A 19,772-nucleotide genomic window follows, 5' to 3' on the forward strand; every position below is an offset into this window, starting at 1 on the left:
ATTGTGGAGACACTGAGATTTACAAACTAAAACTATTTATTCTGTCTCTCTGTCTGTAGATTTAAATCTATAGATTTAAAATACTGTATCTTTTAATCCTCCCTATTAAATCCTTCATAACATAAAAAATATTTTCAGATAGGCTAAAATACTGCAGTAACATTACTTCACCCTGTTTTTAATTGTCAGTATGGATTTGGATAATAAGCTTTTTATTTTTTTTATAAACTAGGAGTGCGTATCAGTATTTGAGGTAATTTCTTTACTAATGTTTGCCTTAAGAATGCTAACTTTTTTGACATCAGTCAAGAAGTGGAGCTCTGGAGATGAGTAAGAGAAGGAAAAATGAATGTCTTGATTAAAAGGTTAAATTAAACAAGGATTATAAACTGGGATCCATCCATCCAGTTTTGAATCAAGCAATATTTCAACTTTATTTGCTTATTTTCTCCAAATACATATTTTTAAACCAATACTATTGTTTTTATTTTCATTCATAGGGATTTACTTTTGTAGGTTGTCTCACTGATTAACGTGGTTAAATTTAATCACAGTCTTCATACTTCAGTTTTCAAATCACAGCCCTAGTGTACCTGCTTAGTTGCTTATTGTATCAGGAGGGTCTCATTCTTTAATTTTCTTTCAAATATTTAAATATTTGTTCAGATTGCAGACAAGTTTTCAGGAAAGTAGTATGATGATATCAGTGGATAGCCTCTGAAAGTGTTTAGATTGTAATTTCTAGTGGTTTCCTATTGGATAGAGAGACCTAATTTCACATCAGTGAGTGATAGAAGGGCAGAATTTAGCTTAATTCTTTGTCTTGTGTTGAATGTTAATAAGAGGAAGTGAACTGAAGTCCCGGCCTTTGCTTCTGGTATCTGCTTATTGTTTGATATATTGATTCTTGGATATAAGCTTTAGTTGAAGTGTTGTAGTGACAACTGCAAAATTGTGTGTCAGCTTTTGTTACTGCTGTGGAGGGAAAATACTTTCATATTTTAGCTAATATAAGAGAGACATTTGCACAGGATAGATACCATGCTTTATTGAATACAGTCTTCATGCATTCATTTTTCCTCTCTGTCTTTCAGACTCCGGGCAGAGTTGGGTCTCAGAGCTCTGATTCGGATTCATCTGCTACACCAGGAAATGCCGTGGATGTGAACAACGAAGGCTCCTCCGAGGTACTGTACACCAGTATATGGAACCATAGTCTTAAACCTTGGGAGCTATTTCTCTGTCCTATGAAACAGTTTGGAATTTCTTTTGATACCCTACCTAAAAATAGTTGTATGAAATAAATACTACCTTCCAATAATAGGTAATTTAAATATAAAGACAGGTCATATAAATGCATAGCTTTTATTTAGGTTTATCTATAAGTAGTCACAAACAATCCTTCCTGTAATTATAGAGAAGAATTTGAGACAAAACCTTAACATTTCTCCTTAAAAAATCTTATATGAGAGTTTCAGCAAACAAAGCGTAACATTTTCACTCTTGTAGTCTCTTAAACCTTGCTTTTAGCAGAAGTTAAACCATAATGTATGCTGGAAACCTCCTTCTCCACCTAAATATGAAATGTGCTGGTTTTTATTCTGTGTCTGTGTCTAATCTACCACTTCTAAATCGTATCTGTCTTTCATCTGCTGTATACTTAACCAACAGCGTAAGTTGTTTTGCTATTCTTGCATCAATCCCATATTAAAATGTCTTTGGATTTACAGTGTTGTCAAATATTAACTTTGAAAAATGCAGACTGACTTCACTGGCTGTTGAAGCTATTTGGTGCTAATGTGGCCTGATTACCTAGCTTGCAAATGTTTCAAGCTTAACATACAAATGCAGTGCAAGGTTAATTACTGCTATTACAGCATTAAAGGGAACAAAGTGCCCTCTCTTACACTGAATAAAGTATATGATGGTTCAGATACCCATATATCTGTTATACATCATAAGAGAACTTTTCACTATGCTGTTTAAAATCATAATTGCCTTCCATCTGTGCTAATTTCTTAGTTATTGAAGCCTTAATACAGTCAGTATAATCAAACATTCCTTAATTTCTTGCTGCATGTCACCCATGTCACATGTTTGTAAATCAAAATCTGTGTTTTGTATGCATATTTACACTGTCCCTGAAGCAAACAAATATTCTTAAGTTGCGGAGTAAAATCTCAGTACTTCTGTAGTTAATTAGTGCATAAGAATATGCAATGAGAGATAATTGTTTCTTTCCAAAGTTCGCCTAAAGCTACATGATCCTGTTAACATGTTGATAATATCACTGCTTGTACAGCTGATGTCACAAGGTACGTCAATACTAATGCAGTATTATTTTCTTGATATAAGAAGAACTTGTAAAGTGTTGATGTGCCTGCACTGTTGTACTATTAGTTTTTCTTACCACTGAGTTGAAACTCGGACCAAAGGCTGATATATCACTTTTGGTTGTAACATGTTAAAAAATATCTTTTAGTTGTCAATAATTCCACCAGCTGTCTCAGTGGTTGCAAGAAAGATGTTTTCTTTAGAATATAATTTTCAAAACCTGTTCAAAAATTAGTTCTGAAGCTGATGATGATTTCTTACTCTCCGGAGATTCATACATTACAGAATGTAGCTCGAGCCTTTCTGTTTGTCTTCCTTTCCCTCTGCTGCTGGCCTGAGATGTTCTCTTTCTGAGAACTCTCTCTCCCAAACCACAGTAGCCAGCCTCTGCAGAGTGTTTGCTTTCCATTATATGATTAAGGTCCCACCTGGTTCTCCAGTATTACATAAAACCAGAAATTCAATTGACTTGTTTTCATTCCAGGCCAGTTTGCGACTAGATTTTCCAAAATGTATTGCTGTTAAGATTCAAATGGAGAAAAATTAGTAGATGTGTGCACATTCTCATATCTTCTACCTCCTTCAGGCCTGATTGAAATCAGTCCTGATATTTGAGAATTGTAGTATAAAACAAAAGGAGGGGGAAGGCTGATTTAATTAAAACTTCCAGTTGTTCCTTGTTCAAGGAGAGAGGGAAATGCTATTATTTAAGTCCCTTCTGTGGCAATGTCAGCATTGTGTATCATGCACAGACCTGAACCTATAATCAAGTCTAGATGCCTCTTTTATTCACTGTGCAATCTGACCGAGAAGAAAAAGTTTGAGTCTATCTTACCTTTGTAGTTCCAGTGCAACTCCATCTGCAGCACTGAGGTGCTGAATGATCCGTTTTTTCAATGAGTCCACCAGCATGTATTCTGTTTATACTTTTGTTAGTGCAATGCAGCTGCATTGGCTAGACAAGTTGGTCACAGATACCCTGTTTGGAAGGGGCCTTAGCATGTGCCATAAGGGCAGACAGGGTTGCATGCAGTCTGCTCTGTCTGCCTCCATAGTGGTCTGCCAAGTAGCTGCAAGCATCCACAACCACCAGCGTGGGCAGAGTCCCAGAGCACCTTAAGCTCTGCCCTGCTTTTTCCATGTGTTTGAGAATGTAGAATGTGTCTTGAAGATATAAAGCTGCAGCTCTTCAGCAGCTGGTTGGACTTCTTTCTTTGGTAAATCTCAGGTGAGCATGCTGAGTTTTTTTTGAAATTCTACAAAGAAAGACTCATCTTTTGCCTTAAATGAGAATGCCAGGCATGCAGTTGCATGAGTGCCTAGGCCATGCCTTATACTGTAAAGTTGCTCTCTGATGAAAATTAAAATATCTTTATTCTCCTGTGAAAGCTGGCTTATGAATCTGTGTATTAATTTAGAGAGGTATTTCTGCGATCTCACACCATCCTTGTCTCTATCTTTGAAACCTCTGAAAACTCTTATGAGAAACTGCAGGATAGATCTGATGTGATGCCTTATGATGGTCCATTCATGGTTTATTGTGTAGTATGTTCCTTTGTCATATGGAGGGCTACCAAAAATCTGTGGAAAACAAGTAGTAGTATGCAGCATAGGTTTGTTTGTTTCATGTTCTTAATAAGTGTTCCTTGTTGTCTTCTCCATGATATTGACATGTGATTTGGAAAAAAAAAAAAAAAAAAAAAAAAGTCTTTCCAAATGGAAGTAGCTGCAAACTTTGCTTTCAGTGATTACAGAGAAGTTTCAGCATCAGAATTTGAACATCATATGATTCCAAACCTGTTTGTTTTTATCTTTGTCAGTTTCTTAAAAACAAATATACATTTCACAGGGCTTCATCTGTCCACTATGTATGAAAGTGTGTATAACTCCTACTGATCTGTCTGAACATTACCAGAATGAACACTCTGGGACAGAAAGGAGAAGAGAGGAGCTTCATGACCTTCCAGCCATTACTGTGGGTCTTGTTTATATTGTTTCAATAGCTTTGGTAATGGGCTGCTTTAAATGGGCATACATCTTTTCTTATGGCTTGGGTGTCACCTTTCTTAATTGTATTTCTTGTGATTTCTTGCTGAAACATAATTGATCTCTTATGCATGATTAAAAAGTATATATTCAGCAAAGGCCTTCTTCCATGGCTAGCTTTCTGGTTTGCGGTTCTCACCTGAAATTTGTGCAGTGTTGGCAGACTTGCATTCACTGATACAATCTTTTTGAACAGCTTTTGTTTGATTTTTTTGTAAATGAGATAATTACACTATTTGATACACTCTACTTCAAGTTCAGTGTCATGATAAATGCAGTAACATCTCTGGTAAATCCTTTGTGAAATTAAATGTTTCAAGCTTTTATTAGCTAACTACTTTTAAAGAAGATTTATAGTGGGAGATAGATACTCTGGGTGAAAGGTGGAAACCAAAGATAGGATATTCAAAAGCTGTTTAGAAGCTTCTCGTCTGAACATTTTCAAAAGAGCCTTCAGCACTGTAGCAAAAGTATACAATAGTGTTCTTAAACCACACCTTAGAATTTTATTGAAATTGTTTTACAGCCCCCAACAAAATGCAAATGCTGTTTCAGTTGATAGATATTGTAAGAAATAGAGCATTTCTAAATTCTTCCAAATATGTAGTGTAAAAAAGAAAATAACAGCCTTCCGCTGGATAAGGCTATCTGATTTGTTCCTCTGTGAATCTTCAGAGAGTGGATTTTTGACTTTTGGGGGTAGGCAGCTTCCAGTGCACTAGCTGGGCTTGTATGGAGATGAAGTTGTTTTGCTTTTTTTTTTTTTTTTCTGCTGATGTTTCTTTTGTTGAGTTTTGGAATCAAAATGTTTATTCTTAGCTATATGAGCTATATGATTTTATTGTGTATATTGCTATATGTATTTGCTAAGTAGTATTTTTCTCCCCTACTTGGAACTTGATGTGTAGTTGCACTTCATAATTATTTTCAAAAGGCAAATTTCAGTGTGGGACATTGTACCCAAAGATGATGAAAGCCATCAGTAGCATAGTGATTATCCTTAGGTTACTTGAGATCTCTTCTCAAGGATGAAGTGTCAGCTGTTAAAATGAGCAGTCAATATTTCTGTAAGATCTGGCTAAAACTGGCAAATGCTGCTCTGCAGTTTCACTAGGGAACTTCCTCATAATCAGTAGAACTGGCAACTGACTTTTGACTCATCACTGCTGCCTCCTGAATCAAGGACCATCTGTATTGCTGTGTGTATGGTCAAGTCAGCATTATCTTTATTTTCTGGTTACAGTGCAAGTGCCTTTCTTAAATAAACTGTGACTTATCAGTGACAGATTGTTGCACTGCTCATGTGAAGGTAGTGTGTATACTGGGATGTGAGATGGTTTGGTTACCCGAAGAAATTATTCTTTTATTTAAGTTGGATTGTGTTTAATAACCTCATGGAGTTGACTGAAGGTTCCTGCCCCCCCCTTTTTTTGTTTGTTTGTTTTTCCTCCATTAGTTACTCCTGTCAGCAACTTATAACTTTTTAACTTGGCAAAACTTGTGTATTGAATGTGGCACATGAAGTGCAAGTTCAGTTGTTTCTAGCTCAAGTCCCATTGCTAAAGTTGTGGGTTTTGGTACAGTGATTCAGAAAATAACTGAAAGAGGTAAGAAACAAATAAAGCTAATATATGGAATTTTTTTCAGTTTGATCTTTCTTTTGATCAGCATACATAGAAGGATTGAAACAGTGGGACATCAGTACTAATATGTAAAATTTTTAAATATTTGATCACTGAGAAATTGGTTTGCACTTGTTGATAGAAAATGAGTGTTTGCGTTTGTAACAAGCACATCTTGATTTTTGAAAGAGCAACCCAGTGAGGTTGTCGCTCTTCATTCCTCTTCATTGCATCTTGACCATTTATGAGACAGCTTTGTAAGAAAAAAATGATGTGTTCAGTGTTGTTTTCTCTAGCAGACATATGCAACATTGCTGAGTTTGGCTTTCTTAGACTAATGCTTGGCGTTCTGATGATTGGTGTTACTACTGTGAAAAGTTTAAATGCATTTTGTTGAAAAATGGTGATGGAGATGCTACTGAACTCAACTATTGCCAGTGCGTTGTCTTCAACAATAGAGGTAGGATCCAGAATATTAAGTGTTGCAAAGTCAATGTTTGGTTTGAATTTACATTATGCGTGACCTGAAAAATTGTTAGTCAGTTAACCAAAATATTAGCACCATGCTTTTAAGTTTGCCTCTTGCTTCCTTTACTAACCTGTTTTCCATTGGTAAAACCTTATCTGCTGATCAGAATTTTATTTGCCACTGTGTGTTCTTGTTGCTCTTCTCTCCATTCATTCCTCCAGGCAATGGGAGTTAGTGTTTGGAAATCACTGGCTTCTACTGCTGAAACATCTGACTGTGTCTGATGGACTGCTGGAACAGATCCTCACCGCTCACCTTCAGCTTTATTTATGATATTTCTCTTAAATAGCTCTTTGTAGAGTCTTTGTGCTTCAAACCAGGGATTATAGCATGTAACTGGTGAAAGTGACACTGAAATACCTCCCCCCCCCCCCCCCGAAGCACTGATTAAGTCTTACCTTAAAAGACAAAGGCCTATTCTACTGCAAGAAGTAGTACTATAACGTTGGTGCCAATTTCTTTGTCTGTATATAGCCAGCTCAGCCAGCAAATGTCCTATGGAGGTCACATGCATCACTACATTCCCAAACAGAGACTTCGTTCCCCCCTCTTTCATATATACCGTGTTGTAACCAACAAAAGCAGTGTGTTTTGTTCTGTATTGTTGTTTTTTTTCCTAAAGGAATGGTACATTTCTAAATTGTTTCCACCACTCCCTGACTCTCTTTGATGGACATTCATGGCTTCTAAACAATAAGTCTGTTAGAAGGGGCTTAAGTTTCAAACTTACCTTTTTGATTTCTCTTAAGGCAACCAGACAACCACCATGTGGTACTTCTGCAGCATTTAGAATATAGTGGTTGTTACAATCTGTTGCCTTATCAAAGCTAAATCTAAGGCAAATTTTTAACAGTTCTTTTGGGTTATTTTCCTGACTTTCCAGATGTTTAGTAAATATGCATTTCTTGGCTAATACGACCAAGATATGACCCTGATGATGTTTTTGAATAGGCTTTTCATAGCAGGATTGTCCAGAGCGTAAATTGGAATGCTAGTTGTGCAAAAACTTCTAAATAGCTAAACTTTTGTTTTGAGATGAATATGTTTCTTGTCTTTATTTGAAAGTGCCTCATTCTTTATGATGTTTTTTTCCACTTGTCTCTTACTGTAGATCCAACTGATTGCATCCTCTGTTTGTGTGGATGCTCCTGCAATGTTGCAGACTGCTTTTTCTGTACAGAACATATCCATGCTTTAATGCTGGTATTGTGTTCTGTTCTCTTTGGATAATCTTTCAGTTCCTTCTCATATTATCAAATTAGGTCACAATAGCTGTTCTTGCCTCAGTGGTACTTGCCTGTTTTGCTTAGGAACAAAAATCATTGGTTGAACTATATTGCTACATTATTTCTGCATTCTCTTAGTATTGTTTAGATGTTGCAGCAAATTAGAGATACTGATTTGATTTGACTTGATCATGTGTTGCGACTAACTTTTTTTAAGAAAAAGAGAATCCACTGAATTAGAATTTCTAATTTGTCACAAAACTGTCTTGTAGGTTGTGACAGACTCATCAATAGTAGTAAAAACAGAACAGAACTGAACTAGAAATTATTTTGGTTCTATTCTTGTCAGGTAAAATCAGCTTCTTTTCTTGAAAGGCATTGAGTCTGCAGTCTATTATAAATGAACTGTAGGCAGACATGTTTTTTCTTTTTAATCTGAAGGTTAAATACTTTCATGTAAAATTGAAATGGGCTCCAGAGCTTAATTATATGAAAGATGACCTTTTTACCTCTTTTCTAATGATTAGATAGAGATCTTGTCCAGGGAAGCCACCATCATTTTATTGTGTGTGTAAACCCACAGGAAAGTGCTTTTATGGTAGAAGGCATGGAACAAAAATCTGTCAACAGTATTTTCCTGTTAACAATATATAAAAGGAATGACCTACTTTATTTATTCTTTAACTTAAGAATGTCCAATAAATTTTTTTATCAGTATGTAAGACTTCTGAAATAAATTCTGAAACCTGGTCTTGGCCTTGATGTCTAGGCGGACAGTTTAATCTGCCTCTGAGAACTTCTTGAGGGTTCAGTTAATTGTTTTGATATGTGTTCAGGAAATAAAATGTAGAAACTACTTGATCTATCTTTTGGCTCTGAAATGTGAGTATATGTTTTTTCCTCTGGCCCGAAGTATATACAGTTCCTAACCTTTGGTCCTGTAAAATGTTTCAGCCTTTAAATCACAGTGTAACTGGAGAATATCTGAGTGTTAGTTTAGAGTTACCATTTAAATGGCGATGAAAATGCATACCTTACTGACATAAGAATTGTGAATGTTAGACTGCAGTGGAAAACCATGAATAGTGGATTTAGAGACTTTCCAAGAATTTGTCATGCTTAAAAATTAAAACCAACTCCAGAAAGGTATCTGTGCCTCTGAGTGAATGGACATGCCATACAGCTCTCGAACTTGCTTTCAGCTTTTGAACATGCTGAACTCTTATCTGCAGGACAAGCTGTATATTGTCAATAAAGTTTGTGAAGTAGTTGTTAATGTAAGTTTGAATTTTGAGGCATTGACAAAATTAGATCATGATTAGAGGATGTTATGGCTTTGGATATGAATCAGAGTTACTACTTTCTGTTCATGCCACTTACTGTAAGATTGTTGCCTTGAGTGCTGGCCCAGTATTTCTGGACAGTCAAAGATGAAGCACAGAAACTAAAATTCATGTAAACTAGAGCCCAATCTGTACTTTAACATGCTTGACTACCTCCTTATGCCCAGACTAAGCTCTCCATGTAGTGTATATATATGGTAGAATATTGATTTATCTTTTCCATATAGTAAAAGTGTCAGTTACATTGCAATTCTGTTTTTTCATTCACTTCAGTACTTGAATATTTTCCAAGAAGTGTGTTTGTGGAACAAAATTGACTTCTCAGTGGAAAATAGCAAAGTTCCCTAGTTGTTTAAGTTTGACTCATGACATAATTGCTGGGATAAAAACTTAAGACAGTGCAGAAACTCTGTCTGTATTAGCGAAGAGTGCTATGTGCTCTATTCATGTGTGTATATATATAAAATATATAATATTATATATATAATTATATATATTATATATAAAATATATAATATAGTTATATATATAAAATTTGTGCTATATATGTGCTCTCTACTACATATAGCTGTAGAACAACATCGATGGTAGCAGCCTCATTGGGTTAAAATGGGATTGGGGAATAGAATAGATACTCGTTTCATTTTTAAACAAAATGCTAAGGAAGGCAGGTAGCTATGTCTATGACTTCAGAACATCTCTGGGATATCTTCTCTCTGGTACTTCAGCTATATGATCAAATCTGAATTTTGTCCTGTAAAAACTCTTTTGCCCATGGGACTTTCCTTTGAGAAGAGACTTCTTTCTGCCAGATAATCCTGGTTTTAATTTGTGAAAAAGTAAGCTATGCTTCCACTCATTAGTTACTTAAGCCAAGATTTCATATTAGCTCTACAAAGACCGTTTCAGTAGTACTCTGGGGAAAAAAGCAGTTTGTAGATGAAGGCACCTAGACTTAAGGCATGTGTATGTAGGTGTCTCAAGCTCCCACTATAGGAGATGGAACTATTCAGCTGACCCTATGCGTAGGATACACATTTGTTTGATCGTCTGACTAGTGTGTGGCTCCAGTGGAGAGACCTGAGTCGCTCTCCATTGATAATGATTGGTGAGTAGACACCTACATGTAAATGTTTACGTTTTTTAATCTGCAAGCTAAAGCCTTCAGCCTGTTGAAGTAATATCTTTGCTTTTATATGCTAGTGAGTAAGGAAAATGCTGCTCTTCAAAATGTGTTGTCCTACTAGACAACTTCATGTTTAGATCTGGTTTGTGCTGAATGATGAGGAAAAACTGCCATGTTAAGGCAATATTCTGAGCAGGCTGAAATTTTCAAACATATATTTTTACTTCCATCCCTTCTCAGTCCTGCAGAACAATACAGAGAATAGCTAAAGAAACAGAATCCACTCAGTCCATTCTGCTATGTAAATTATTTGTGAATCTTTCTGAATAGTTCTGCGAATGACTGCAGTCAATCAAAACTTCTGGTTGTACAGAGCATGCCTGTCTGTCTGTGCTGGTACTCGGACTGAGGAGTGTTTCTGTGCGGGCGGCCAAAGTTCTCCAAACAGTTATAGTCCTGTAAATTATGTTGGTACAATAAAAATAAATATGGTAGTTCTTTTTGCAAGACTTTCCTTCCAGTGTTGCTTTTAACATACTGGCTTACTTCCCAAGGAATGCTGTATTAATGATTTGTAAGAATATTAATGTTACTCAAAAAGAATCATTTACCTCAGATGCCTTTTAAGAGAGAGATCGCTGAGAAGCTTAACTTTATCAGGGCTGAAAGTAAATCTTAACTAGGAGAGCGGAGAAATAGCTATACAGAAATGTTTGTACAGACCTAGTCATAAGTTTTTTCTGATGAAGTCAATTAAATAATCCTGTAATGCTTCCATGTAGTCTAAGATCGTTGGTAAAATTTGGCATTAGAACTTGACATGAGGCAAGACACTTTCCTACAAAACTTCTAGATAGTAATTTCTGTTCTGCTCTGAATAAAACTGGTATACTTTGAAGACTTTGCACCAACAGAGACCTGTCTCGGAGGCCAGTGTTTTGCTGCGGGTGTGCTTGGTGCTATGCATGCCGCATAGGTATCCACCTGAAAGAGATCCAAACATTTCCCTCTGAATCAAGAAATTGGGATTTGAAATGTATTGTTCCTCATTCTCATTGGAATGCCTTAACCAGCAGGTCGCAGGCTCTTTTGAGCTATAAATTGCATGTTGATTCCTAGTGGCTAGGCTGTGCATGTATGTGGTGTTTTGGTTTGGACTTTTTCTTTTCTCTTGCTCTATCTTGCTTCAGGAATTCTGTGGTGATCCGAAAAACTTCCCTGATAAAACTTGTCCATTTGGTGGTTGTGACTCTGTTTCCTTCTTCATTTTTTCCCTGACAGGGATCTGCAAAAAGCTTTAGATTCAACAAATTGTCATTTCCTGATGGAAATATTCTCTAGTTAAAAAAACCAAAAATCATCTAATTGTCCTTAACTTCTTTTGGGCTCTTTTTTCCCCTGCATAAAGCAAAAGAGAAAGCCCAATTAGAAATGTTGGTCAGGGAGTTACGAATTATGTCTGTGTATGCAGTGCTGCAGGCGTTAGAAGTGATATCTTTCCTTTTATTAGTTGAAGAATATTAACTCCCTTTCAGTTCTCCATGGCTGTGCTTTATGCAGTGCAACTCCTAAATGTATTTTTAAATGAAATTTACTGAGTGCCTCTTGGTTAATATAGGCTTTGGAAAAATATAATTGTGCATGTCATATATGGTGACTTCCTTCTTCAAATACGAGAGTGTTACTTTGGTACTTGCTTTTTCTATAAAGGTCTGTGTAGTTAAGGAAGACAAGTGTAGACTTACTGGAATGGAGATCTCCTTCCCTCACCCCAGTTGTGGTAGCCAGTGTTACAACCCTTTAATGGCTGTAACTGTGTAATCTGCCCTGGATATGAATATCTTGCACTTGATACAAATTCCTGCAAACTAACAAAAGCGTCAAAAGATGTAAGCATTTCGGACAGTGAGTTTTCTTCTCTTCCTCCTCCTTCCCACACATTCAGCTTCAAATTATTAAAATGTACTTTTATATGTATTTTCAAAATGCATCTCAAGATGCTAGGAGAGAGAGGTTTTTTTGGCTGTATTTATTAAAAAAAATGAGAGAGAGCCACCACTCCAAGCCCCTACCCAAGATTCTCACCTGGGGCTAACCGTTGCAGGCCCAGGAAAGCTTTTTACTTTTGTCAGTTACTGTCTGGTACCCAAGAAGAGTCCAGATGATTCTGATTTTCTTAGTATGAAGAGAACTGAACTAGTATTTGTATGTCAGCTCTGACTTCAGTAGCATTGTTGGTTTGCATGAAGCAATCTGGTCCTGGGCACGTATAGTCTAATGCTCTGATTTGTGAGTGACGGTGCATTTAGCTAGAGAAGCTGGCATTCTTGCCTGCCCCAACTGTCTACTGGCTCCCTATGAATAGGAGAAAGGATGATGTTTTCCATGACAAGGGTGCCCGTTTGCAGAAGGGTAACATCTTCCTCTGCCAGTGTTTGAGTCAGACCTTTAGGAAATGCCATTTAACCGTGAGGGTGCAGTCCAATTGCCGTAATCCACTGCTGATCCTAACCATGCCAGATGCCTAAAAAGTGAGGCCAGCAGTGGTTACCGCAGTGCCTGTGGAGAGGCTGGGGCTGTTGGGTGACGTACTCTTTACTCCACCCCATGCAAGAGGAAGGTGGTTTCTGTTATTAGAAAGGAAATTTTGTGCATGCTTCCCACTGCCCCCGGGGGCGGTGGGTTTGACTCTTGCGCTCCCATCCACCCTCTGGGTTACAAGGCATCCTGCTGGCTCTGCAGCTTCCCCCTACCTCTGGCCCCTGGTCCGGGGGGGAGCTGCATTCAGTTTTGCCTGAGTTTTTGGAAAATCTTGGGCTGGCTTTGCTCAGTAATAATCGAGATGACTGATTGATTGCTGTCCCCTTGGGCCAATTGCAAGTATCATCTGTTCTTTCCTCTTCTCCAGGGCCCCTCTTTCCACACAATAAAACCCAACCAAGCAGCCAAAAGCAACTGAACAGACTCTGCAGCTTAAATGGAAAGAAATAAAGGGCAAAAGGAAGGACAGGACAGAGCAATTTTCCGTACTCGTTCTTTCCAGATTCACCTGTGCTGTGTAAGAACATGTGCTCGGTGGATAGCAGATTTTTCTGTCACTGGGAAACCAAACTGGACAGTGAGAATTGCTCAGGTGCATTTCATCCCAATAGGATTCTGTTACAGTGTTAGTGCATGAGAGTGTCTGCTCTCATGTCATCTGCAAAACAAATTCCTTGCTTTTTGACCAGTACTGTTGTTTATTGTCATTGCTATTTGCCAAGAATTTTCTATATTCTCCCTCTGATTCTTTTGCTCAGAGTAACTCTCATTGCCGTCATGTGCTAATTATATCGGATAAATGTTACTGGGAGCTAAGTAGGCTGTCAACTTCCCTATATCCCTCTCGGCACGTGTGCATAAGAATGAGTGGCTTAGTTTAATGCTAAGTGAAGCCGTGCAGATGAATTCTGGAAATAAATGAATTGGAGTTAGAGGTAAATGTCTATGCTCTGCTTTTGAAGGAAGATACTGTTTTGTTTGTTTGATCCAGTTTTGCTAAAATCAGTCTTCAGTATGATCATGTGGATTTGACAAGCAACTATATTTAATTTTTTAATTTTCTGAACATAAATAATACTGGTAATAAAGTTCCTGTTCACTGCTCTAGAGCTTCAGCTGCCTTTGAATAGCCTAACTTGACAATTCTCTTGGATTAAATCCGTGTAAGTATTTGGTTATTTAATTTTTAATGACTAGTGAAACAAAATACTATCAATGTCAAGTTAGGAAGTGAGTGCTATTGTGATCGACAACATATGCATTCAGTACATTCACTTTGTAATTATGTCTAAAGTTCTGCGGCTTATCTAGTAGTGTCCAAATACGTAGTTAAGAACATACACAAGTAGTTTTGACACTCAGTTGATCTGTCAGATGTCTTGCAGGAGCATACGTTATGTGAAATGTGATAATCTTCCAGGAGTATTCTCATTTTGGATAGTGAGGATCTTTGTTTTAGTGTTGGAATGTGATACAGTTAATACAATTCATGTGATACAAATCATTACTTAAGGGTAATGTTTAAAAAAGTAAATGCGTATTTCGAACAAATTAAAAAAAACCTAGGGCCTTAATCTCACTTGCACGAAGATCTCTTTATACAGTTTGGAATTATAAGGCACCTTTAATATGAGACTAAATTGCTTACTTCCACTCTGAAATTTCTTTGTTTCACTTGAGTGATGCGTATTGGCTATAGTGTAAATGAGAACTTGGCTCGGAGTGATCATGATAACCAAGTGAGTAAAGAACCAAATTAAAGCCCCTCAGTTAAAAACAGATTGAATAGGTTGTTAGATAAAGTGAGATGCATAACACTTCTGGTAAATGTCGGTTTGGCCATACACATTTAAAAATACATCATTGTAACTGTTTTCACTTGACTTTGGGGGTAGAATGAAGGTATTGCCCTTTTAAGTTTTTGCTGTGAGTAAACTTGCACTAAATATGCTGGAATGTAAATGGATGGTTTCTGCTTCTTTAGATTGTAGAGGGCTGATTTCAGTTCTTCGTTTCTGGATTGCATCTACTAATTATATGCAAGATGAACACTGGTTTCTACTCTCACCTGGTCCATATTAAAATCAGTGGCCTAAATATGGTCATAACAGGTGTATGAATAGCTATGCTTTAGAGGGTTTTATTTTGTCTCATTCACATGAGTGGTTTTTTGTATCTCCTTTTCTAAAAACAAGCCCCCAAACCCTGTCTCCTCTTTGGAAGAAGAATCTGATTTTATGAAAAGTTGTAATGAAAATTCTTACAGTCCTTCAAAAATGACTGTTCTTATTTTTCTAAATAAAGATTTCATTACTAGTACATAATGCTATTGTGAAAAAATTAGTGAATAATAAAATGACTTTTGTAGGCCTTACTCTAACTTATTAATTGCCTAAACTGTTATCAGAGCGCAAAATACTTAGTAAGAATCTTTTTCTGAAAAAAATTGTATTTCCTTCCTTTTAAATATAAAAATTTGGCAAAAAGCCAAATTTTGCTTCTCACTTCTTTTTTTCTTTTTTCTTTTTTTTTTTCTTTTTATAATAGGGCTTTATTTGTCCTCTCTGTATGAAGTCTCATGGATCAGCTGAGGAGCTGTTCAAGCACTATGAAGCAGTTCATGATTCTGGCATTGACTCAACTCATGGAGGGGAAAGTCATCTGTCACCGAACAGGTGGAACAGTATTCCTTTGTGCATGTGCTTTTGTGTCAGTATTGAACTGCTTCTAATTACAATGAAGGCTGTATTAATTTGAACACTTATTTATGTAGTAAAATATTTAAATGTTCATGCCCCATTTCTAAATACAATTAAAAAACTGCTTAAAACTTATGTTGGCTGATATTGATCTGACAACAGATGACAAGCAGGTATATATGTTTATATTTTAATTATATCACCTGCTTCTCATGCAGCTGACAGTGCAATGTTACAAACGGGTATGATTTTTAGGATTGGGGCAGAAAAATACATTTTCCACCTTATTTTCAGCATAGAGGTGAAATTGCACTTTTTTGAGGGTGGGAAGGGCAACCCTTGAGAAAGAGAAGAAACCTGATTTTGTCTCTTAGTGGTTACGGTACTGGGTAATTATATCATGACTATTTGTTTTGATAGGTTTCCATATTGCCTAGTTAGTTGCAAATCTGAGAAGTTTGTGTCACTAACCCTCCTTCTGATGCTTCCATATTCCAGAAACTCCATACTGATCTTTAGAAATCTCCTCTAGTTTATTTTGTTTAATTCTTTGATCAAAACCGTATGGTTAGATATATTCCCAGGCAACCTATCAGATTGTTTAGTTTCTGAGACCAGCAGATTATAGCAGGAGTTGATAAGATGAAACTTAATCTCTTCAGAATAGTTTTGAGTAGTGTCCCTGTGTTTCAGTAGACCCTCTTGTTGGTTTGGGGAGTTTTTCGCAAGGGTAAAATTTATATAGGGTTTATTTTGTTTCCTCCCGGTTCTTCTTCTGTTCAGTGTTTGTTTGGGATTGTTGTAAATGGCAGTCAGTGCTGCTGCTTTGTCACACTCCCCCAAACTCTCTTCTGCTTGTCACGCAACAGTGTCAGAGTGAGCAGATGACTGGCCTTATTCAGCAAATAAAGGTTCAGACTCTACAACCTTGCTGTTGTTCACCTGATGACTGAAGCAGCTTCTACCACAGCTGTGAAGTAAATCATTCAAATGTTTTGTGGTCAGTAGAAATGTGACCCAAAACGATAAATAGTTACATTGGAAAAAATACATGCATTTATGTAATTAACCCTTAAAATTTTTTTTTCTTTTTTTTGTAAGAAAAGAATGTGAAAGGTAACATATTTCACATATTATCCAAATGAAGGTATATATCTCCCCAGTACTCTGCAGAGCTGACAAGCCAGTAAGAGCCAGTGTTAGCAGAGGTCTTGTCTTCGTGCACTGGTCTAGAGGCCCTTTCTTATGGGTAGTTCCACTCTCTTCTAACCGCTGTGGGTTTCTAGCTGTACTCCCTGAACATGCGCTTTGTATTGAGAGTGTCGAAGCTCCTGAGAGGAGGCTCAGAGGCCGATAAGCACTTTTCTTAACAGTGCAATGGAAGAAGGGGCTGAAAGTAACTCATCAAGTTGAAGAAACAATTATTCAGATAAAACAAAATACCATTTTTCAAGGCACATAGCTTAATGCAAAATTTTAAAATAAACTTAGAATAGCTGCATAAGTTCTAGCATTGTATTTTTCTTCCTTAGTCTGTCATTAAGGCTTCTGGAACAAAAGGAATATGCTCCTCAAATAGAATCTCATTTTAACATGTGTGTCTGCTTAGACAAAACTATATGGTATTGTACAGTATCTTTTATCTGTCAGATGTTCTTGGCTCACAAGTAGAAGTAATGCTGCAGACATTATTCTTAGATATCAACCATGAGATGTCAGTATGATCTCAAAAAGGAGCTGAATTATTTTCTGCTTATATTTAAAGGGGATTCTGTAGGGCAAGTCCTGCCTCCAGAGGAGTTGTTGCGGCAGCGGGGTTTGATTAGCATGCGCATCAGGCAAGCAGTAAGTAGTGTGACGGGAGGATGGACTACAATCCATAGCCTGCGTGTCCTCAGTTTTCTTAACTGTGTAGGGAAAGAAAACTAGTAAGCAAAGTAAATTGGTATTGCTTTTTAAAGTGGGCGTTCTGTGTCCTACTTGTTCAAGGGGGATGGATTTTTTTGAGATGGTGCTATTTTTACAATTGTTTTTATCCTCTGTGCTCTCTAAATGCATGAGGAGCCAAAAATAAGTTACCAGATGTGGTGGATAATTTGAAAGAAAGATGGGGAGTCATATAGTTTGGGGAGAACAAAAGATAACAAAATCAGGGCTTTATACATGAGGAAATGGTATGGTACCATTAGAGTTGCACTGGTTTTCCTGTGTGCACACTTACTTAAAAATATTTCTTCTCAGTCTGCTTTAAACCCTTTCTGAGTGATATAACTTGGACCAGAAATGGTACTTCTAGTAGAATAATAGCATTCACATGGGGGAATAATTGGTCATAACTATATTGTTTATATAGTTTATGACAGATTTATTTTTACGCCTACGAGTTTCCAATGTCAACCAGATGTTGGCTGGTGAAATTTTTTTTCTGAGTCTTGACAGTTTAAGGACAAGTGGTTTTTTTTCTCTCATATAATTGAAAAAACGGTCAAGGTCAGGGAGTTTGGATGGTATGAAGGGAGTCTGGTGAGAGCTGTTGTGCAACACTTGAGCTATTTCTTCCTCGTAGTGTGGCATTTTTTAATGTTTCTCAGTTGTATACTTGTTTGAGAAACCTCTCTTTTAACATAAACATTTTTTTCAAGACTTAGAATACCACGTTAAAGAAATATTCTGATCTACAGCAGTGAACCAATCAGGTCAGCTACCTACAAGCGAGTTTACATGTGGTTCATAGGACAAGTTAGCAGGCGAAGTTCTTTATTTAGTCAATAAAGAAATTTAGGTACTATGAATTACATGGTGTCTTCTTTCCCCCCCACACCATGAACTACCATGGTTAAGTGCCAAGAGTAAATCCTGTAACTATACCCAGTGTGATCTTGCTAGACCATTAGTACTCAGTGTTAAAATTCAGGTACTAGCATTAAAGATGGAGAGTGGTGTGGAGCATAAGGAAAAGGTAGTAGGGATTTTCCAGGTGGCAAGGCTTAGGAGCTGTGCGGAGAGGAGTGTCAGAGAGGAGGAAGGGATTGCAGCATGGTCGTAGTGGAAAGGGTGATTTGATGAGGATTTGGATGGCAGTAAGAAAAATAAAGTTACAATTACAGAGTGATCGTTTATACTTCTTTCCCATTTATTTTTCACTGGACAGCTAAACCCAATTTAGGTTTCGTCTTATCACTCTCAAGCACAGTCGTGTTGGGAATATCAAGGCAATTACTACGGAGGGGTGCTTACATTCCAGACTTCCCCTCTTCACCTTCTCCTGCCCTCCCTCTTCTCCTGTATTACAAACTGTTTTCATACAGTTCAAAAAGTTCTATCTATTACAAAGACCAATGGGTCTTCAATACTTCAGTGTTACACATCCGATATGTGTTCTGGCCCAGCTTCAGTATAGTCAACTGTGTTTCACCTGCCTGAGATTTTATTCATAATGTGTGAATTTTAGCTAATTTACCTATACTTGTGAGAAAGCTGCTTCTTCTCCCCCCTCCATGTATGAATTCTGGATTGCAGCTATGGCTGTCTCAGTAAAATGATGTTTGCAAACCTCCAGTTGATACATGTCTCACATGGGCAGAATAATGCGTAAATAGCAGAAAATCATCTCTTTCTAATATCACATATTCATTTTGCCATTGAAATTGGTCCACCTTGGAGTTCTTGCTGGCATCACTTTGTTGGTTTGTGTGCCGATATGTTTCCCTTCCTTCTTGATGACCCAAACGTGATGGTAATATGCAGGCGTAGATTTAATCTGTTCCTTTCCAGCTTAAGTAAGGAATACTGTATATCTCATAATATGAGATAAAAGAAGGAGCATTGCAGCACTGCTGCAGCAAATTTGTATGGTATAAAACTGAGAGACTATGTTGATATTCACACCCACGCGTATCTCTGTTGGAGTAGGCCCTGCGGTGTTGCTGCTGTGTAAACAGTAAGAACGGGTGTGTTGACACTGTTGTAATGACCTCTGTGTCCCATTTTTGAAGTGGCTGTGTCTCAGTTAGGCAACATTAGCCTTGGGTGTATGGTTAGGTAATTCTATAAAGAGACCTGAGATTTAGAAGGGTGCTGTCTAAACTGATCAGCAACAGTTTTAGCCTTGGATCTTGTGTTTGTGCGTGGCTGGAGGCTCGAGTGTGAAATTTGAGAATTTAAAATCCCAAGGCTTTAAGCATTCATACCATTAAGTGAGTGTATCTGTGGGGCATACTGAATTGCTGTGTGGCAGAAAAATTATGTAACTGCATGTTTGAGGAGGAATAGGACTGCATGCTCTCTGTGACTTGAGATGGTAAGT

General features: G+C 37.3%; 1 protein-coding gene across 3 annotated transcripts in view; it reads left to right on the forward strand.

Annotated features, from left to right (window-relative positions):
• The window catches only part of EEA1 (early endosome antigen 1), a 78,657-nt gene that overhangs the window by 8,976 nt on the left and 49,909 nt on the right, over nt 1–19,772 (forward strand). The window contains exons 2-4 of one of the 3 annotated variants that reach the window (XM_067312625.1): nt 1,095–1,187; nt 4,184–4,309; nt 15,315–15,442. In XM_067312625.1, coding sequence (XP_067168726.1) covers nt 1,095–1,187; nt 4,184–4,309; nt 15,315–15,442 — 347 coding nt within the window. Of the gene's footprint in view, nt 1–1,094; nt 1,188–4,183; nt 4,310–15,314; nt 15,477–19,772 lie in introns of those variants that run through there. The other 2 variants (XM_067312635.1, XM_067312645.1) reach the window with 2 other exon arrangements.

Source organism: Apteryx mantelli, chromosome 1 (genome assembly GCF_036417845.1).
Source record: "Apteryx mantelli isolate bAptMan1 chromosome 1, bAptMan1.hap1, whole genome shotgun sequence".
Classification (NCBI taxonomy): Eukaryota; Metazoa; Chordata; class Aves; order Apterygiformes; family Apterygidae; genus Apteryx; species Apteryx mantelli.